Consider the following 22,722-nt stretch of genomic DNA (forward strand, 5'->3'; position numbering starts at 1 on the left):
TGAAAGAGAGGGAACAAAATAACCTCAACTGAGATGGCAGTTAATCGTTTTCCAAGGTTGTTCTTGAGGGCACAGGGAAGGATTACATATGAGTAGAGAAGATACTGACTTAGGTAATTGACATAAAGCATGACCACACATAGTTTTCTAAAAGCCAAGCCTGTATTTTCAGAGGCAAAAGATAGTGAATGTTCCCAGCCCAAAGAAATGATAAATGGTAGAGATGATGGATCTGCCAGTTATTATGATCTGATACCTGTACGTTATATGTGTGAGGATATCAGTCCGTATCCCGTGAATATGTACAGTCATTATCCGTCAATTTTAAAAGAGTGTAACCAAGATAAAACAGCGTGCCGCTGCCCCAGAAATGCAGGGAACGATGATACGGCAGTTCTGGTGACTTCCTGGGGACTCCCGGAGCCAGAACTGACTGACCTTGAGATGTGGTTATTGATGCAGTCAGAAACTTCATTTTGGCTTTTGCAATTCTCAGTCTGTGATGGATTTTGTGATTGAGCATTTTAAAAAAAGTCCCCCCACAGGAGGAACAATGAGAGGTAAACTCGAGGCTCAGTAAATTAGTACACACTTCATGCCCTTCTTTCTGGGAAAATGGATTTCTTTCGTGCTTTCTTTTTACTGCAGGCACATTGCCATGGAAACAGAGCCCTCTCCTCCATGGCTAATGTGCATCGTGCAGACTGCAACCTCTAATCTACATATTTGGTTACACTTCAATTACAAAGTTGTTCCGTTGCTCTTTTTTCTCCCTTTCATATTCTATACTTTCTCACCTAGTGAATGAATGGAGGGCAGAACTGTTACACCTTAGTGTGTAATTATTCCTTGGTTGTGGTTGTGCGTTTTTATCTTAAAAGATATTTTCTTCTGAATTTTTTATTTAAAATGCATACTTTTTAACAATTAAAAATCTGTATAAAATAAATCCATGTCTTCTTTCACCAGACCTTTTTCTTATTCCACTCCTTTCTCTGGAAGTACCACGGTTCATAGTTTGGTAGTTTTCTCCCAAATATTTTTGGGTAAACATTTATAAACCTACATATGTGCAGACATACCCACTTACGTGCAAATACTTCCGTAATTTTCAAAACACGAGTAAGGTTTTCCTATACTTTCCTATGACTTGTTCTTTTTCTTATTTATAAATTTATATATTTATTTATTGATTCATTCATTCTTTGAGATGACATTGCCCTCTGTCGTCCAGGCTGGACTGCAGTGGCATCATCATAGCTTACTGCAGCCATAAACTCCTGAGCTCAAGTGATCCTGCTTCCTCAGCTTCCCAAGTAGCTGGGACTACAGGTATGCACAACAAGGCCTGGCTATTTTTTTTTTTTTTTAAGAGATGGGGTCTTGCTGTGTTGTCCAGTTGGGTCTCTAACTCCTGGTTCAAGTGATCTGCCTGCCTTGGCTTCCCAATGTGCTAGGTCTACAGATGTGAGCTATCACACGTGGCCCCTTTATCTCAATGCTGTATCTTGGGGTCTTTCTACATCAGAACACATGGATGAATATATGACATTCACCTTATGGCTGCTCAGCATTCTACTGTGTAAGTATAACAATTTATTTAACCATTTTTCTATAGATGATTAAAGGTTTATTTCAATATTTTGCTACTACAAAAAATATTGTGCATATGAGCAAATATTTCATTGGGATAGCATTGCTGAGCATGGAGTTGCCATTTAAATGGGTATTTATTCCCTTTTACATATAGATCTTGCTAAACTGTCCCCTAATTAGCAGCACCAGTTTACATTCCAACCTTCTATGATAAGAGTGCCCCTTTCCTGACCTTGCACAAATGTAAACATTATCAATATTGTTTTATTTTATTTTTTTGCAGTTTTTGGCTGGGGCTGGGTTTGAACCTGCCACCTCCGGCATATGGGGCCGGCGCCCTACCCTTTTGAGCCACAGGTGCTGCCCAATATTGTTTATTTTAGCAATCTTATGGAGGAAATATCGGTTTAATTTACATTTCTCTGATTCTAGTAAGATACAGCAATGTTTAATTACTCACTGGCTACTTGTATTTCCATTTCTGTGAATTCTCACTTTAAAAACTTTGCCATTTTTCTACAAGTATATTTATGTCATTGATTTGAAGTCTTCACATGTTACGGATGTTCATACTTGGTTATACACGTTACAAGTGCGCTGACTCTGTAGTTCGTCTTTGACTTCTTGTGTGGTAGTTTTGGCCATAAGGAATTAAAACCAACTTTATATAGTTAAATCTGTCATTTTTTTCCCTGTAGAATTTTGAGTTTTTACTCAAAATGGGCCTTTCCCATTCCCCCCCCCAATTATGTAATTATTATCCTATATCCTTTTGTAGGGTTTTATACTCTCTTTTTCTAAAGATATTTTAATCAATGTAGACGTTAACTTGGTAGATGAAATGAGGTAGGGGCAACTATTTTTTCCAAATGGATAGACAATGATTTCAAGGTGAGTGGTTGAATACCACATTCTTTCCCCTATAAAATGCTAACTTTAATTTACCTTTACCTTATACATGTATTAGATGGCTCCTTGTGAACCCTTCGGCTATAGACGTACTATTTTTATCTAATGTTCTGACATCTGCAGGAGTTGCCCTACCTCAATGTTCTTCACAATTTTGGGGGGGATCTCTTTGATATTTTGGAAATCTCCCACCCCCCCCTTTTATACAGGACAGGATCTTACTATGTTGTTCATGCTGGTCTCGAACTCCTAGCCCCAAATAATCCTCCTTCCTCAGCCTCCCAAAGTGCTGGGAGTACAGGTATGAGCACTGTGCCCAGGCTGGAAGTATCTTTTTCTGATGAATTTTAGAATTAGTTCATGAACTTCAAATTAAAAAAAAAATCCTACTGAAATTTTTCCTTTAGTCACATTGACTTTATAGAGAAAATGTGGGGAGAATTAATATTTTTTTCATCTAGCAACACAGTACATTTCTATTTATTCAGTTGTACTTCACTTCCTTTCTTAAATTTTATTTTTTATGCCATATAGGTCTTAAACATTTCTTATTAAGCTTATTGTCAGGTGCTTTGCATTTTTTTGTTTTTACTATGTGTGAAATATTTTGCATTATGATTTAATTTGCATATTGTCTATATCAATGAAAATAAGGTATTTGGTATTTTTTTGGTCCTAATAGTTTTTTAGTTGGGTGTTGGGTAGATAATCACATCAACTGTGAAAAATGAGAGTTTTTGCCTCTGCTTTTCCAGTATCTCTACTTGTTATTCTTTTCCCTGACTTAGCTGGTTACTTCCTCTGTTCCAATGTTAATGGCAGCAGTGAGAAGAGGTACCTTGCCCAACCCTAATAAAAACATGTTTATCATTCAGCATATTGTTCGTTATTGGTTTATCTATATGTCTCACTTATATTTAAATGCCCAAGACATAACATTTCTAAAATAAAACAAATTATTTGTAGGTCAATGGTTAGATCTCTGATGTGGGACAGGACGATGGCACAGGTGGGAAAGAATCAGATCTAAGATTGAGACCAGAGGGAAAGGGGCAAAGGAGGACAGTTGCTGTCCTGGACTGAGCTTTACCCACGGTGCCCTTCCCGCCTTCCACAGGGATGACACCGTCTCCTTAGGAGAGGAGCAGACCCTGATGTTCACCATGACTTCACCTGCTTGGAAATGTGGATTAAGCTTGACCAGAGAAAGTGTGCAATCCATAAATACATCATTTGGTGGCGCCCTGGATTCTGAAGGAAAGGCAAAATGCTTTGCTGACCCTAGATATATAGGATGGCCGTAAAGTTCGTAAAACTATAAATTGCACGTGAACTTTATGGCTATTGTGGGTATATAATAGATAAAAGATACATCCTAATTCTTCTAAAAGGTGAACAGAAGGTGGAAATGTCACAACCCTTGTGCCTGTAATCCTAGCACTCAGGGAGGCTGAGATGGGAGGATAATTTGAGGTCAGGAGTTCAAGAAAGGTCTTAGAGAAAGCTAATGGTCAGAGTGAGAGTTAAAATTACATTTTGAAGAAGAACTTAACATATGCTTTTAGATTTGAGGCAATAACCCACATCACTAAGTTAACTGATGTCGGAAATGCATCCAGTATACCTGAGAGAACAATGTAAGTGCTCAAAGTATAAGGGCTAAGATCTCAAGGAAGATGTTATCAACACTTCCAACGCTTCTGAGGCCAGAGAGAAGTTGTACTATAATTATCGTAAAACAAGAGGGTTAAATACAGGGAAATAAGGTCCTCAGAAATAGATATGGAACAAAATAATCTCTGGGAAAGTGCCTTTGATATAATTTTTCAAACTTCATTTTAAAATAGATAAAATTCATTTATTTTCAAGAGAGCAGTATAGAACAAATTAAAAAACATTTCAGTAATTCTGTCCCCAGGGCCGTGTCTTTCTATAAACATTATTATACCACGGATCTTACAGCTACAGGGAGTGTATTTAAATTGTCCCCTCGGTGTATCTTTTTTTTTTTTTGAGACTGAGTCTCACTCTGTTGCCCCAGACTAGGGTGCTGCAGCATCAGCCTAGCTCACAGCAACCTCAAACTCCTGGATTCAAGTGATCCTTCTGCCTCAGCCTCCTTATAGCTGGTACTACAGGTGCCCTCCAACACACATGGCTAATATTTCTATTTTTAGTAGAGACAGGCCGTGCTCTTGCTCAGGATGGTCTCGAACTCCTGAGCTTGAGCAATCCACTTGCCTTGGCCTCCCAGAGTGCTGGGATTACAGGCGTGAGCCACGGCGCCCGGCCTCACCTCAGTGTTTCAGTCTCACTTACATGAAACGCTTTATTGCTAAAGTGCTTTTTTATTTTATTTTATTTTATTTCTGACCTTGGTCTTTCCTTTGGGTACATAATAAATTCCAGAAGCCCGTAAAAGAAAATAGCGCCTTTTCCATGATTTCTTTCCATCTTCTTTCAAATAAAGAGCTCCTTCAAGTTCTGGTACAATGATTGACGTTCCACAGAAGCTTTCCTGAAATTAAGATTCCGATGACATAAAACACACAAAAGATAAAGCACACATTTTTGTTCACATTGAAACAAACCTGCAAATTAGCCTTGAAACTAAAAGTCAATTTTGTCTATAACACGTATGTTGAATACACATATTTACATTATATGCTATTTGCCAAAAGGGAGGAAGAATAACATAGGGCTGAGAACCCTGGCTTCTGAGTTTGACCTGAAGTTACTTCATAAATGAATTAATAGCCTGATTTCATAAGGTAGTAGGTTGTTAGTACAATGCTAGTATATTGTAAAAGTAAGCATTTAATAAAGGCTATTACTATTAATATAAATTCAAAAATAGAACAGTTAGTACTTTCCTGATAAGTAAAACATAATTACTATTTCATTGCTAGCAAGTAGAAAAATTATATAATTCTAAACATAAACGAATACCTTGTATAATAATAGTAATATACTATTACCGAGATAGTTTTCAAAGAATGACAAAGGCAATTATTAGTACTACAGTATCAGAAAGGAATGATCAAGCACATTTTCTTTTTTTTTTTTTTTGTAGAGAGTCTCACTGTACGGCCCTTGGGTAGAGTGCCGTGGCGTCACACGGCTCACAGCAACCTCTAACTCTTGGGCTTAAGCGATTCTCTTGCCTCAGCCTCCCGAGTAGCTGGGACTATAGGCGCCCGCCACAACGCCCGGCCATTTTTTTGTTGCAGTTTGGCTGGGTCTGGGTTTGAACCCGCCACCCTCGGCATATGGGGCCGGCGCCCTACTCACTGAGCCACAGGCGCCGCCCTCACATTTTCTAGTTATAGATTTTCAACTCTCAAAACTTGCACATGATTATCTTCCTTAATACATTTCTTTTAAAAAGCCAGAGGACCAAATTACATTTTATTCTATATGTCAGTTCAAATTCTCAAACTTATTTTTTGCTTGCTTTTTATAACTCTCAACATCCTTCCGTTTAGTCTCCTAAATGCAAAATAACTGAATTTTGCATCTTCCAAGTAAATTTATACGGAGTAGAGCTGGAAAATGTTTTTGCTCCCATTTCCCCCAATTTCCTCCCAAATTAGCTAGTATTAGTTGTCCTATCAACAATTTCTTAAATTCAAGCAGATCTTTGGCCCAGATTAGACAGGATAATGATGGTTTTTAAAAAACATGCTTTGTATTTTCTTTCCCATCCAATTGGAAAGCACTGTTGAAGTTCTAGAACAAGGACTGTACTGCTGGACCTCCCTGAGCATGGTCCCAGGAACCAGAACCTGTAAGACGGGTGCTCCGGGTCTTGGGAAACAGCAGGTCCTGGTACCTGCTTCATTTGGTTCAAGGCTGAAAAGTCTGGCAAGGCCTAGAGACCAGCAGAGTTGGGGACCTTAGTGAAAGGGAGAGAGCGCTGTTCTTAGTGAACAGGAGAGGGTGCTCTTCAGCGTCTGCCAATTGGCTCCACGTTGGAACCCTGGCTTAGGCATCATCAAGTCTTCTAACTTTTCAAGAGAAGTCCAAAATTCACTAACTCAAGAAGACCCACACACTGTCGTGGGTAAATAAGACCTGGCTGTGGCTTTAGCATGCCCATGGGATCTGGCTTCATCTATCCGCCTTATGTGCTGGGAGCTTCGATTTTTAACATAATTAGTATGTGAAAACTCATTAGTAGTTTCCAAAAAAAAAAAAAAATCAATCAATCAATCAATCAATCCATAACTGAACTTCTGGAACACGTCCTGGTGGTGATGATCACAGACATTGTACAGTAAAGAACATGTGCTTTCACCATCTCGCTGAACCTCTGTAAGGATACAGTATGATGCTGAGGTTTTCAGAAGTCTGAGTCTTGCCCATTAGCACGAAAACAGCGCTGGGGCCTATGCCAGCCTCTAATTCCCAATCTCATGCCTTTTTTTTTTTTTTTTTGTGGAGACAGAGTCTCACTTTATGGCCCTTGGTAGAGTGCCGTGGCCTCACACAGCTCACAGCAACCTCCAACTCCTGGGCTTAAGCGATTCTCTTGCCTCAGCCTCCCGAGTAGCTGGGACTACAGGCACCTGCCCCAACGCCCGGCTATTTTTTGGTTGCAGTTTGGCCGGGGTCGGGTTTGAACCCGCCACCCTCGGTATATGGGGCCGGTGCCTTACCGACTGAGCCACAGGTGCCGCCCTCATGCCTGTTTTTTTAAAGACATAGTCACATTTTGTTGCCCCAGGCTAGAATGCCGTGATGTCAGCCTAGGTCAGTAACCCCAAACTTCTAGCTAGGTGCATGAGATTCTCCTGCCTCAGCCTCCTGAACAGCGGGGACTACAGGTACCCACCACAACACCCGGAACATTTTTCAATTTTTAGTAGAGACAGAGTCTTGCTTTGCTCAGGCTGGTCTCAAACTCCTGAGCTCAAGGGACCCTCCTGCCTCAGCCTCCCAGAGTGCTGGGATTACAGGTGTGAGCCACCGCACCTGGCCATCTAACTCTAAATCTCTCTCTTTCTACCACATCTGGCTTCTGCAAGACCATCTTAGAGTTTACTTTTAAAAAGACACGTGAAGGCTGGGCGCAGTGGCTCATGCCTGTAATCCTAGCACTCTGAGAGGCTGAGGCAGGTGGATTGCCTGAGCTCAGAAGTTGGAGACTAGCCTGAGGCAAAGTGAGACCTCATCTCTAAAAATAGCTGGGCGTTATGGTGGGTGCCTGTAGTCCCAGCTACTTGGGAGGCTGAGGCAAGAGGATCACTTGAGCCCAGGAGTTTGAGGTTGGTGTGAATTATGATGCTATGGCACTCTACCAAGGGTGACAAAGTAAGACTCTGTCTCAAAAAACAAAAACAAACAAACAAAAGAAACAGTGTGGAATCCTCACATCCGATTTCTGTTGCAGCACGTCATAGGTCATGAAAGATAAGGTTTGTTAGGACCTGAGTTTTATGAGGATTCATATCTTTTTAGTCAAGAATTACTAATTCAACTGCATGAAAAGCAAAATTTATTATTCCAAGCCATACATTTTAACAACTGACTCAGAGAAACAGTTGAATTATCTAAATAGCTATAATTTAGTAATAGTTTCATTTTAAAACTTCAACTTCACATTTCAGCACATTGTCAAACTTTTCCATTGTTCTGGGAAGCAAATAACTTAAAAATAGATACAACAAAAGTCCTTCTCATTTCTCCCTCTTTGTAAAATTAAGCTTACCTCAAGTAAACTTTCCTTGTTCTTAGCATTCATTTTCTCATTGGTTTCCTTGCCTTCTTTCTTCCCTTTGTTATTTAAGTAGAAATTCTAAATAGAATGATAAAAGATTAGCTCTGTAAGTCTTCATTTCCAAGGTAAACACTGCAAGGAACTCCCGGTCTTGCTGGAGAGGGATGTACGCATGCGCAGTGGACAGTAACCACAGAGTACAGAATCAGTCACCACCGGGACCTTCTGAAATGCAGATTACTGCATCACCGAGGCCGGAGGAAAACCTCCCCTCCCTCCCGTAAGGCACAATCAATGAGGAAACATAAGATAGAAAATATTAGCAAAAAATACGATGTCATTTAGCTGTTAAATTCCATGTTCTTGACAATGGTCCCCAGATTTTTGGCACCAGGGACCAATTTCATTGATGACAACTTTTCCACAGATGGGGGTGAGGTGGGTGGGACCTGACAGGAGGCGGAGCTCAGGCGGTGATGCGGGTGATGGGGAGTGGCTGTACATACAGATGAGGCTTCTCTTGCTTACCCACCTCTCACCTGCTGCTGTGTGGCCTGGCTCCTAACAGGCCACAAACCAGTATGAGACAGTTGCTGGGGGGATGGGGACCCAGTTCTAGAACATACATGTCAAATGCTGGAGGCTGAGAAGCCCTAAGGCACTGGGAAGAGCCTGGGGCTGGAATGAATGTGGAACCCATGTCCTGTGTCTAAGGAGGAACTTCTCTCGCCAGTGGGTGCCATGGGGGAGCCCAAGGCTTTGTGGACTGAAGAGTTTATAAAATAAAGGCTGAAATCTGGATTTCTGTAAATGTTAGCAACTGTTTATTTATTTATTTTTTTTAAAACTCTATGTGTTGGTCGGCACCTGTGGCTCAGGGAGTAGGGCGCCGGTCCCATATGCCGGAGGTGGTGGGTTCAAACCCAGCCCCGGCCAAAAAAAAAAACAAAAAAACAAAACTCTATGTGTTGAGCTGGGTGCGGTGCTTTATGCCTGTAATCTAGCACTCTGGGAGGCCAAGGCAAATGGATCAGCTGAGCTTAGGAGTTCAGCCTGAGCAAGAGTGAGACCCTAGCTCTAAAAGTAGCTGGGCATTGTGGTGGGCACCTGTAGTGCCAGCTACTCAAGAGGCTGAGGCAAGAAGTTCACTTGAGCCCAAGAGTTTGAGGCTGCTGTGAACTACGGTGACACCACAGCACTCTACCCCAGGGTGACTGAGTAAGACTCTGTCTCAAAAATAAAAATAAATAAATAAATAAATAAAAATAAAAACTCTATGCGTTGGATCACAACAAAAAGTTTGCTAGTTGGCAACTTGTGGGACAGACAGAGTGGAAAGGTCATTTCTAGAAAGATAGCCAGCTTAAGCAAAGGCAGACTGTGGTTTAAAAGCAGTGAAAACTGGTAAGATGAGGTGGGTGGATCACCTGAGCTCATGAGTTCGAGACCAGCCTGAGCCAGAGCGAGACCCCATCTCTAAACATAGCCAGGCATTGTAGCAGGCACCTGTAGTCCCTGCTACTCAGGAAGCTGAAGCAAGACAATTGCTTAAGCCTAAGAGCTGGAGGTTGCTGTAAGCTGTGATGCCACCGCACTCTACCAAGGGTGACAAAGTGAGACTCTGTCTCAAAAAAAAAAAATTAATTAATTAAAAATTATAAATTAAAAAAAAAAAGCCCTGAAAAAAGGACACATGGTGGCTAAGCATGGTTTGTAGTGATCACTGTATTATGTCTTGCTAATGCAGAATATTAGTGAAAATAAACAGTATATGAGTTTCAAAAAATCACCAGCACTCAGGACCAAGTTTTTACACAATCAGTACAGCCGAAGTATCAGAGTGAATATTACGAATTACTACTGTCATAGGGTTCAGGATTTTTATTTGGAGACATAGAGTTTTATACAATAACATAAATATACATTGGTAATAAAAGTAGAAAATACATCTCAGAGCACAATGACTAAACCAAGGATCCTCCTAAACCTAGACACAAATGTTTATTTATACAATAGGAGTATTTCTCCATGTGTGATCCTTGTTTAGAGAAATGCATGTTCCTGGGCTCCCAACCTGCTGAGCTGGAATCTCTGGCATAAGGCCTGGGAATCTGCATTCCAATGTGCTTCCTGGATGATTTTTATGTGCAGTGACGTTTGAGAACTGAGTGTACTGGACAGAAAGTTAGGAGGCAAACTATGGGCAAATAAAATGTACAGATTTATGGTATCTACTAGAAATAGGATGCATAAAAGTGGTGATTTTTTTGACTTAAATAGGGGAAATAATGATTTCTTTGATAATTCTTATTAAAAGAAGTTTTCTTCTAGTATGTTTTTTTTCAAGATCTTTTTGCTTTGACTTGTTATTTGAAAGGACAGCATTTTGTATGATTATAATACAGGATTCAGAAAACTATTTTGATTTTACATGTTTGACTTAAAGATTCCAGCTAACCATAGTGAGTAACGTAGCACTTGTTAGAACTCTGTGCTGAGGCTATGCAGGTGTGCTTTTCATCCTTACAAGAACCCCATACCATAGGCACTATTGCTATTGCTATTTTATAGACAAGGGTGCAGAGGATTAAGGCTGGGTGCGGTGGCTCACGTCTGTAATCCCAGTACTCTGGGAGGTCAAGGTGGGTGAATTGCCTGAGCTTAGGAGTTCAAGATCAGCCTGAGCTAGAGTGAGACCCCGTCTCTAAAAAAAAAAAAAAAAAATAGCCAGGAGTTGTGGCAGACATCTGTAGTCCCAGCTACTTGGAAGGCTGAAGCAATGGGATTGTTTGAGCCCAAGAGTTTGAGGTTGCTGTGAGCTATGACACCACACCAGGCACTCTACTGAGGGTGACAAAGTGAGACTGTTTCAAAAAAAAGAAAGAAAGAAAGAAACAGAGGATTAAGTGATTCACCTGAGGCTAATTAGTGACAGAGCTTTGAGTTCTTATAATTTTTTTCTCAGCATTAAAAATGCTCTAAGTACAGAGTCAGGCATGGTGGTGCATCCCTGTACTCCCCATTACTCCGGAGGCTGAGGTGAGAGGATTGATTGAGCCTAGGAGTTGGAGTCCAGACTGGACAACATAGCAAGACCCTATCTAAAAAAATACTCTAAGTACTATGGGAAAGAACCTAGACAACAATGTGAATGTACTTAGTACCACCAAAGGTTAACATGATAAATTCTATGTTATATATATTTTCCCACAATGAGAAAATGTGACCCAAAACAAGATGACTTTGTCACAAGTGTGAATACACAGATTGCTGTTAAAAAGCAAACCTTGACAGAGAGGGTGAGAAATCTGAATCGTGGGTGGTGTAAGAATGAACAGAGAGGGTGATAAAGATGGCACAGCATGTTTCCCACCATCATCTGAGAAAGGGGGAGCACCTGTCACCCCCGCAGGGACAGGGAAGGGAAGAGCCTGTTTAAACTGTGCGAAGCCACATTTTAAAAATGGTGCTTGAAAGAGTCGGGATCTGTAGCGTGGCTTTCTCTGACAACATTTCTTAAATTTTCAGCTTCTGAACAACTTTTTACTTTCTGAGTGAGGGTGCTATCCTGTGTTTTGTTTTCATTGTAAACAGAAAGCAAAACCACAAAGTAAATCTGAGCTGGAGGAGGGCAAGTCCTTCCAATCAGACTGACTGCCCCCAGGTCACAGCTTTCGCCTGTGGTGTGGGCAGCCCACTCAGTGTGGGCTGCTTTGTGACAAGCAGGGAAACTCAAAATTTCATCCTTATCTGTACAAATCTGAATTGAGCAATAAGGAAACTTTTAAAATAGAAAATGAGACTTTGGGTCCCAGCCATCTTTTCTCACAGCTTCTGCGAGTGTGAGATGTGGGGACAGCTGCATAAAAAGAAACAGAAATACATGACTTATAAAATGTCGCCTTCTTAGAATAAAGAGGAAATCAAGCAAGCAGTTATGAGTCCATGAGTAATTGTTTGTGAGTATCCTCACACATGCAAAACATCCCTGTTCTTAAGAAGCTTGCCATCGTACTGAGAAGATAAATATCATCAGATGACAGACGGATGGATGACTATACCCTCCAGAGGCGGGGAGATATACAACATTGTGTAAAAAATGAGCCACGTTTGATAGATTTTCAGAGAGGAAGAAATGACTATGGGCGGAGATGCTGAAGGAAAACTTTGCAGAGGAGATCAAGGTTTGCATCAGGCCTTGAAAGATGTTCCATATTCAGCTAAGGGAATAAAGAATAAGAATAGCACTTCAGGCAGGAGAAGCAGCATCCACAAAGACACAGAGGTTGCTAAACAGGAGGAGTACCAGGGAAGAGCCAATCTGGTGAGGCCCATGGGATTAGCACAGTCCACCTGAACGGAGATCAGACCAGCACCGTCTGCTTCTCTGAATGTGGTCAGGTGGCGTCACTTTCTCCAGAGTGGGTGGAGCTTATTTCCTTGCCTCACTGGTGCTGAGTCTGGCCTTGTGACTTGGTTTGGTCAATAGCATGAGTATGGAAGAGACAAATCATCAATGCTGAGCAGAGGACTGGAGGTTCATAGCGTATTTCCCATTGGTTGCCTATCATGGGAAGAATATATCACAGATCTGTGCTGTCCTAGGACAGTCTGACTCACGTTCTAGACCCACAGACAGATAAGCTGCAGACCACAGCAAAGCGGCAATTCTGTTGCTGTGAGCTGCTGGGATTCAGAAGTGGACTTTTTTTAATGCCTCAGACATTGACTAATATGTCCACATGCCCACACTGGCTGGTGGGAGGATCCAGGGCACGGCCACGGGGAGACATTTCTTTAACACAGCAGCCCACATGGAGGACCAAAAAAAGTGATTACTGTGTGGCTTCCCTTCAAGCCGTGCCTGGTCCTGGATGGTCAACAATCGGTACCCTCAAGTCTTCTGCTCAGGTAGGGGGAGGTTGGAAGGGAATGGAAGAAAGATGCCGTGAGATAATTTTCTACCACTGTGGCTTCCAGGCTATAGGCCGGACCTTCTGCAGCTGAGAGGAGGAAGAAATTGTGTTTCTCTCTCTATTCCTCACTCATACAGCCAACTGTAAACCATAACCACCACCAAATTTCAGTTAAGCACCAGAAAAAGTAGAATAAAAATTATATTTTATTTATTTATTTATTTATTTATTTTGAGACAGAGTCTCACTCTGTTGTCCTGGGTAGAATGTTGTGGCATCACAGCTCACAGCAACCTCAGACTCTTGGGTTCAAGCAATCCTTTTTGCCTCAGCCTCTCAAGTAGCTGGGACTGCAGGCTCAATGCCACAACGCCAGGCTAGTTTTTCTATTTTTAGTAGAGATGGGATCTTGCTCTTGCTCAGGATGGTCTCAAACTCCTGAGGTCTGGCAATCCACCCAACTCTGCCTCCCAGAGTGCTAAGATTATAGGCACGAGCCACTGCACCCAGCAGAAAATAAGTTTTGGCTTATTTTGGGGCACAGTTTTGGAGGATGGGAAGTCCAAGGGCATGGTGGTAGCCTCTGGTGAGGGCTTTCAGACTGTGCCATAACAGGGCAGAAAAGTGGAAGAGCAAGTGAGCAAGTGTGAAAAGGACAGCAAGTGTGAGCTTAACTTGCTTTTATAACAAGCTGCTCTTGTGACAACTGACTTAATTCTGGGAGAACTAATTTACTTCTGAGATAAGGATGTTAACCCATTCTTCAGGGCCTTGCCATCATAACCCAATCATTTCTTAAAGACACCACCTCTTAATACTGTTACATTGGCAATTAAATTTCTAACACATGAACTTTCGGGGGACACATTCAAACCACAGCACCCTCTTTTATCCATCAAAGGGGCTCGGGTGGGCCAAGAACAACAAGACTGACTTTGAAGTCGTGAATGCAGATTCCAAGGAGAAAGACAGAATTTAAACTTTCAAGCACTCCACACACGTGCAGATCTGTAAGATTATCATTCTCGTTTCCTAGGGGCATAGATAGAGGATGTCATTTACCATGCAAGACAATGTGATTGTTAGACAGCACAAGGGTCTCAAGGAAGGGTGAGCTGGGCCAGGCCTTCGCAGGCACTTTTGTACAGAACACAGAATAGTAAGATTGGGCTTCTTCTGATCTACACCTCTTGAGCTCAGTCTTTTCTCACTGCACAAAACTGAGCCACTTTAGAAACTTCTCAGGGTCAACTGATTCCATTTGTGGTATTGTCCTGATAGCTGTATTCAATTTATCTTATCTGAGGACTCTCACAGTTGCTAAGTCTGCTGATTTCATTCTGGGTTTCCTACAGTCTGGAGGGCTTTGTACAGAATAGTTAATGGGTAAGAATTGCTCATCAACACCCTCAATGATAATCACAAGATCAAACAAAAGGCCTATCTTTGATATCAGTTTTCTCTTTTTTTTTTTGAGACAGTGGCATCACAGTTCACAGCAAACTCAAACCCTTGGGCTTAAGTGATTCTCTTGCCTAAGCCTCCCAGGTAGCTGGGACTGTAGGCACCTGCCACAACGCCTGGCTGTTTTTGGTTGCAATTGTCATTGTTGTTTAGCTGGCCTGAGGCTGGGTTTTAACCCAGCTCCCTCAGTGTATTTGGCTGGTGCCATAACCACTGTGCTATGGGCATCAAGCCTCAGTTTTCTCATTTGTAAAGGAGGAATAAAAATACATCCTTCTTAACCCTCCTAGTTGTAAAGATTGAAGATAATATAGGCACAGCATCTAGCCTAGCAGGTAGCAGGTAGTAAGTAAATAGAAATAGTTTATTATTGTTTCTAGCAATTTCCTTTTCCCCTGGACCATCAGTTTATTCTCTCTGCATTTGGTAACAAGTAGCCTTTGTTATAAACTTCCTAAAAAAATAAATTCTTACGCTTGACACCTTAAGAATGGTCAATTCCTATCAGTATTCTTATCTCCAGAAGTTTCACTTTGCAATCACAGAGAAAAGTTCCTTGACACAAGGAAAGCTTCCGGGGATAAGAAGGACAGTTACAAAAATCCAATTACTTTCTCTCTTTGTAAATGCCTTACAGGCTGATAATAGGTTAGATGGGGATATCTCAGCAAAGGAGAAATTTGCACTATCTCACAAAGAAAAGAAAACAACCCAAGGAAAAATTTAAGGGCATATATTTAACATTTATAGATAAAATATTGCTCACCTGATAGAAAATAATTAAGTGAAATATGAACTTTCATGCTAAATCCACAGTCTGTAAAAAGAGATTATTTTTGAAGGCAAGGGAAAAACTCAGCATGTTTAGAACCAAGCTCATCATGTTCCTCTCTCAACCTGTTTCTTTTCTTGTCCTTCCTCCCTCAGCTAATGCCACCAGAATCTACCCATTTTCCTGCCTGTAACCACGGGATCATCAATCCTGTCTCTATCTATGTCTTTCTATTATCTTAGCAGCCAACCTATCACCGTATTCTATAACATCTACCTCCTAATAAACATTCCAGCATCTTCCATGTAGGCATCTGAATAACACTTTTCTTCCATTTCTGACATTCCTAAAAGAAAATGTTAACAACCCTGATGCAATTACAGTTGCTTGAGGTCTCGGGAACACCCTTGTACACATGACTTAAGGGAATCATTTTCGAAGGGAAGAACGATGCTTTCTACTTGTGTAGATTATTTGGAGGATGGAATCACAATATTTTGCACAACTTTTTCAGGTGTTCCTTTACTTGGCCCAGTTAACTGATCAATAACAGCCAAATACAAACAACCAAGAACAGAGCATCTTTCCAAGGGGAAGCATTAGTAACTAAACGGATGAAGGAGGCCAAACAGAAACAGGGACAGGAGAGAAGGATTAGACAGAAACGGATACATATGTTTTGGATCATGAATGAAAAGAAACAAAGTAGATTCTTTCAAAGTAGGCCCTTCAAAGGGCCCTTAGTTTATATATGGCCCAACAGTGGATTTATTTGAAAAGAATACATTTGTGGTATTTTGTGAGACAATGAATAGTGTGGTTAGTTACACAGGTGACATTAAAAAAAATCCTCCGTATTTTATATGGTTTTACAACATACAGGTCATCTTACCTGGGGGTTTTTAAATACAGCATATTTTTCCTCTTTTTCCAAAAATAGTACTTTATTTTCTGTATCTCTCGTCCAGTCTGATAAGACTTCAACAACATTTTCGTGGTCTTCAAAAAACCTCTCTGATAAAATAAGAAAAGGTATTTTCAGACCCAAGACCTCGGAGTTTCCAAGAAACAGGCTATTGTTGAGTTAAACATAATGCTTTGTAGTTTTTATCAGGTTTCTAAGGTTCTTAATTCTCACATGATTCATACTGTAACATTCCCATTATGTTTTAGTTTAGTGTCAGGTTTTCAATTTATCCTCCACAAAACAGAGGTGGAAGAACCCCTAATACAGTGACAATGATCAGCTACCACATTTCTTTTTCTTTTCTCTTAGAAATAAGGTTTTGGCAGAGCATAATGGCTCACACCTGTAATCCTAGCACTCTGGGAGTCTGAGGTGGTGGATTGCTTGAGCTCAGGAGTTCAAAAGTAGCCTGAGCAAGAGTGAGACCCCATCTTACTAAAAATGGAAAAATTAGGGCGGTGCCTGTGGGTCAAAGGAGTAGGGCGCTGAACTCGTATGCTGGAGGTGACGGGTTCAAACCCAGCCCTGGCCAAAAACCGCAAAAAAAAAAAAAAAAAGAAAGAAAGAAAATTAGTCAGGAGTTGTGCCTGTAGTCCCAGCTACCTGGGAGGCTGAGGCAAGAGGATGGCTTGATCTCAGGAGTTTGAGGTTTCGAGGAGCTATGATGCCAGGGTACTCTAGTCTGGGGAAACAAAGTGAGACCCTGTCTCAAAAAAAAAAAAAAAGAAAAGAAAATCAAAAAAGAAAAGAAATGAGGTCTTGCTATGTCACCCAGGCTGAACTACAGGGACCACTCACAGACATGATAATAGCACACTGCAGCTCAAGCAATCCTCCTGCCTCAGCCTCCCGAGTAGTTGGGACTACAGGTGCACCACTGTACCCATATTTTCTCGTATTAGCATTTTTTTCCTTTACATAATACCAGGTGATGGAAAATTCTGTGAGGAGGGCAATCAGAGGATGATTAGTTAAACCGTTGGAATGAAATTGTGAAATCTACGATGCATATTCTAAAACATCACTCTTTCAAACTATAAAGACCACGTCTGACTACCTGAATTAAACATAATATGAAGGAAGGCCTTCATTTCTCTCCTTGACTCACTCAATGGAGGAAGACTTCAGCTCCAGCCCATTGCCAGAACTCACCGATTTGTAGTTCTGGGTATGTTTCATAGAGACACCAGTCTACGTTGCAGTCACAATGAGTTTTCTCAAAGAGGTTGTCCAGAACATCTCGGGCCGACTGCCGTTCATCCACCATTAGTGACTTAGTGCTGCTGTTGTCCATGTGCACCTTGACCACGAGCTGAGGATAAAGCCACGGTGCAGCCAGTCAACTTCAGCAACCAGAGAAGGCCGCTGACATTAAGGTTTCAAATGCTATTGTTTCCACAAATTTCAGTAAGAATGTGTTTTGTGAACTCACTTAGTCTAAACTTACTCGGATGCCAGGCACTTGTTGTAGGGGCTATGAATATAGAGGTGGGGAAACCAATTCACAAAAACACAAAACGATGAAAGAAAACGGTTAGCATTCAGAGATTTGGCATTCTGGTGGCACAGCCAGAAAACAAACAGAACCAAAGAAGGTCTGACTGTAACATTCCCATTATGTTTATATCTTAGAGTCAGGTTTTCAATTTATCCTCTACAAAACAGCATCCTCCGTTACTTGTTCTGGTGCTGTCTTAGCAGAGCCTGCAAACATTTCTTGATTCTTATATTTTTGTCATAAATTCTTCTATTTTGCTGAGCTGGAAAGCAAACCCAAGAGTCTGAAGACCCCAGATGAAACCAAGGTGGTTAATTTACGATTCTTTGAAGGTCCACAGAGTTTACTGTGGCACAGTGTCACCGAGGGACCTTCATGAGAGCCTGTATTACAACAGAGCACAGCTGAGATCAGAGGCGAATTAAGGGAAACGTATGTGGACAGAGGAACAAGCTGCTCTGGAGGCTTGTAAGCCAATGATGGGTCTCATTTATTTTTTATTCCAGCTTCAAAATAATTCTATTGAATTGAATTCACAATCAAATTGGTGGTTCCCTCATTTCAAATCTAGAGGTTGATGAGAGCAGAACTTGTTTATCTTCCATAAGGACACAGGATATCACTGGCTTTTCTAGGCAACTTGTCAAAGTTATCAAACTGCTTGATCCCCCAGAGAGACTATGATTTTGAGGTAGTGTAAGAGAATTAATGCATGAAGTGATGCAGAGAGGCTGTGGATTTTCTTATAGCACATCTGTGTAGGGTTGGTTATGGTTATTTGCAATAAGACTCATCATTATTTTTAAATTTTTTTTTTTTTTGCAGTTTTGGCTTGAACCCACCACCCCTGGTATATGGGGCTGGCACCCTACTCTTTGAGCCATAGGCGCCGCCCTATTTTTTAATTTATTTTGAGACAGAGTCTCACTTTGTCCCCCTGGGTAGAGTGCTGTGGTGTCATAGCTCACAGCAACCTCTTTGCCTCACCCTCCTGAGTAGCTGGGACTACAGGTGCCCGCCACAACACTCAGCTAGCTTTTTCTATTTTTTTTATTCTTTATTTTTAAGTAGAGATGGGTTCTTGTTCTTGCTCAGGCTGGTCTCAAACTCTTGAGCTCAAGCAATCCACCCGCCTTGGCCTCCCAGAGTGCTAGGATGACAGGCGTGAGTCAATGCTTATGGCCTTGAGACTCGTTATTAAAAAAATGATGAGAAGGATGAGAAAGGGGACAGATAATATTGGTAACATTTCTTCCTTTCCTAAAGTTCGGGTTAGGTTCTGAGCAGCTGGGAAACTGCCCTTGGTATCTCATTGCCACCTAACTTGACCTTGAAAACACTCTGTAGTGAACAGATGGACAAGTGTACGTAGTTTCTGCAGTTTACTAACAGCAACTGAAGGGTGCGAAGGGTGTGTGTGGTGGTAAGAGTGTGCGTGAGGCACCAGGCCACCACCACAGGCTGAAGCACTTATGAACCACCTCCTCTAATCAACACACGTACCCGCATGTCAAAACAGGCATGGGGCGGTGCCTGTGGCTTAAAGGAGTAGGGCGCTAGCCCCATATACCGGAGGTGGTGGGTTAAAACCCAGCCCCGGCCAAAAAAAACGTAGGCATGTGTCTTTTACATATTTTTTAATAAAACATCTTTCTTCCTTTGGGTAAATCCCCAAAAGTGGGACTGCTGGATCAAATAGTAGGTCTACTTTTAGGTCTTTGAGGTATGTCCATACCTTCCATAGAGGTGGTGCTATTCTGCTATCACACCAACAGTCTGCCTACAAGAGTTTCTTCTAAGTATCATGAAAATGGAAAAACAAACACCACATGTGCTCAGTACTAAATTGGAACTAATCAATCAACACTTATGTGCACATATGGAAGTAAAACTCAATGAAAATCCAGCAGGTGGGAGGGGAAGGAGGGATGGGTAAAGTCACACCTAACAGGTACAGGGCACACCCATCTGAGTGAAGGGCTCACGGATAACTTTGACTCAACCTGTACAAAAGCGACTTATATAATCAAAACGCGTGTACCCCTGTAATATTCTGAAATTAAAAAAAATGTAGACATGAAGCAATTAAAGTGTACTTCCTCCTCCAGAGACCATTCAAACCGGACTCTTCTCCCAGGCTTGCTGAAGACTATTTTTTCCCCTTGATGACCTGTATCAAGGTTGGATAAAAAAAGCAATTGGATAATTGCTTTTTTCTATGTTTGTCTTTTGATGTATTTAAAAGGTGAGGTCCAAGTACCACAGTGTCAAAGATATATTCATCTGACCCTAGAAATAAGTATTGGAGGGTTGCTTGGAAAAATAGAAATTCCTCCAATAGTCGTCTTTACTATGATCTATTTTCTATAGAAGGCATATTAGCTGCTCTCTGCTGAGAATTACTGCTATAAAGTAGCTACATGTGCTAAGAAACACTACCAATGTTAGGGTTGAGAAAATTGAATCTTCTTGATGGAAAAATTAATGATGTTTTGAATACATTTATTCCTGCTTAGGAATTCTTGAGAAAACAAAAACAAATGTTGTTGTTTTCTTTCATTTTTATATATAGAAAAAAATACTAAACCACATAATTTGGCAATGATGAAAGTTAAAAAAAATTTTTTTTGCTGAAATTGCAAATTAAATTTAATCCACATAAACTTACAAATGTCCACAATTATGGAATTTAGAAAACAAAAAGGAAACAGAAGGCTGGTGACGTTTAACCAGAAGAAATCATATTTACTATTCTTCACAGCTTCCCTCACATTAGCAAGCTGAAGAGTAGCTCTCAACCAACATGTAAAACGAAATCACGGTTATGTGACTTAGTAAGCTAAATTACAGTTAAGCAATTTAGTAAGCTAAGTACTTTTTATATTTACACTATCTGATACAGGGCAAAATAATTTAAGAACAAAAACACCTCATTGTTTTAATCCATTAGATTTTATAGTTTATTTTATAATTTCTTCTTATTTTTCTTTTGAAAGCTGCTAAATACAGAAATATCCTAGCCCCAAATCATTTATATATGTATATATATCTATCTATCTCTTCTGCAGTAAGATTTACAAATGGAATTTGTGTTTCTGAGTCACAGGGCTTTCAAACAAATACATGAAATGAATGCATGAGTCCATTTCTGTTTCTGAATCCAAAATCTTTACACCACTAGCTGTGTACATCATTTATAATTCAAAATGACGTCAACACCCCGCAGAATACTTGAGGGCAAAGTACTTCAGATAGACTTGATTTCCATCCTTTAAAAACATATTGTAGATTACATGTGAGGCTTAAAGGGTGAATATGCCTCAGTTATTTTTAATGTTCTGTGATCAGGTGGCTTCTGTTTTACATCTTCTTTGTTGGATGGAGGCAGGTTGTGCTCTACCATTATAATTCATCTAAACAGAATCACGGCAACCCTCTCTTGCTTTCTGATATGTGGCAGCAAATGCCTGCTATCTCCTCCTGTTCTCTTAATCCCAGTTGAAGGAAACAGATGGCATCTGCTAGTGGTTCTACCTTTTTATCTAAGAAAGAGTTTCTTTTTTCATTTGTCATCTGAAAATATGTACAAAATAGCCTTCATTTTGGCTGGGCCTGGTGGCTCACACCTGTAATCCCAGCACTCTGGGAGGCGAGGCAGGTGTATTGCCTGAGCTCAGGAATGCGAGACCAGCTGGAGCCAGAGAGAGACCTCGTCTGTAAAATGGCTGGGCGTTGTGGCAGGCACCTGTAGTCCCAGCTACTTGGGAGGCTGGGGTAAGAGAATCATTTAAGCCCAAGAGTTTGAGGTTGCTGTGAACTGTGACACTACGGCACTCTACCAAGGAGGATAAAGTGAGACTCTGTCTCAAAAAAAAAAAAAAAATAGCCCTCACTTTATAACCAAAATATGGAACCCAAGAAGAGAGGCTGGTCTTGGACAGAAACATGATAGCATCCATAGTCCCAGGAAAGAATGTGAGATGGATGTGGATAGGTGCAGGGATGAGCTAGGTGGATAAATGTCTTGCTGGGATCTGGGGCAACTTTTCTTTTGATTGCTTTTATTTTCTCTGTGAAATGGGCAGCAAAATCATTAGCTGAGAGAATGTGGGTGAAGAAACAGGTTTTGGAGGTTTTACAAGACAGGACAAGGTATAAATGGTTTTCTAAGTTCGTGGGGGATGGACAATTGGGCCAGGGAGCTCAGGTGGCACCAAGGGCCTAGGACTGAGCAGGGGAAAGCTTGGATTGAAACAGGGTTCGAGAAAAGGGCAAGACATCTGAGAAAAGAATATGGCATTCCAGTGATCGCCTGTGAAATGTTATCATGTGTAGAGAAAAGGGCAGAAGAACGGTGAAGCAGCTCCTAAATGTTTGGAATGAAGGAACCAGACTGATCTGGAATGAGAAAGTCTGGATCTGAGGATAGTTAAGGATTATTTATGGAACATCAATATCAATCAACATGTATTGATTCAAAGAACTGTGATAGGTGCAGTGGGAATATAAAGTGTAAAGAAAGCCCTCTGTCAAAAAATAGCCGGGCGTTGTGGCGGGCGCCTGTAGTCCCAGCTGCTCGGGAGGCTGAGGCAAGAGAATCGCGTAAGCCCAAGAGTTAGAGGTTGCTGTGAGCCGTGTGACGCCACGGCACTCTACCCGAGGGCGGTACAGTGAAACTCTGTCTCTACAAAAAAAAAAAAAAAAAAAAGAAAGCCCTCTGTGGGCTCAGCGCCTGTAGCACAATGGTTACAGCGCCAGCCACATACACTGAGCCTGGCGGGTTCAAACCCAGCCTGGGCCAGCTAAACAACAATGACAACTGCAACAAAAGAAATAGCTGGGCATTGTGGCGGGCACCTGTAGTCCCAGCTACTTGGGAGA

The 22,722-nt window shown here is 41.2% G+C and overlaps 1 protein-coding gene across 2 annotated transcripts in view; it reads right to left on the reverse strand.

Moving 5' to 3' along the window:
- Positions 1-22,722, reverse strand: part of APBB1IP (amyloid beta precursor protein binding family B member 1 interacting protein) — a 97,171-nt gene that overhangs the window by 20,204 nt on the left and 54,245 nt on the right. For both annotated transcript variants that reach the window (XM_053573145.1, XM_053573146.1), the window contains 4 exons: positions 17,496-17,655; positions 16,269-16,390; positions 8,216-8,302; positions 4,880-5,023 (listed from right to left, as the gene is read on the reverse strand). In XM_053573145.1, coding sequence (XP_053429120.1) covers positions 4,880-5,023; positions 8,216-8,302; positions 16,269-16,390; positions 17,496-17,655 — 513 coding nt within the window. The remainder of the gene's footprint in view (positions 1-4,879; positions 5,024-8,215; positions 8,303-16,268; positions 16,391-17,495; positions 17,656-22,722) is intronic.

The sequence above is a fragment of the Nycticebus coucang genome, chromosome 20, assembly GCF_027406575.1.
Source record: "Nycticebus coucang isolate mNycCou1 chromosome 20, mNycCou1.pri, whole genome shotgun sequence".
In the NCBI taxonomy this organism is placed as follows: domain Eukaryota; kingdom Metazoa; phylum Chordata; class Mammalia; order Primates; family Lorisidae; genus Nycticebus; species Nycticebus coucang.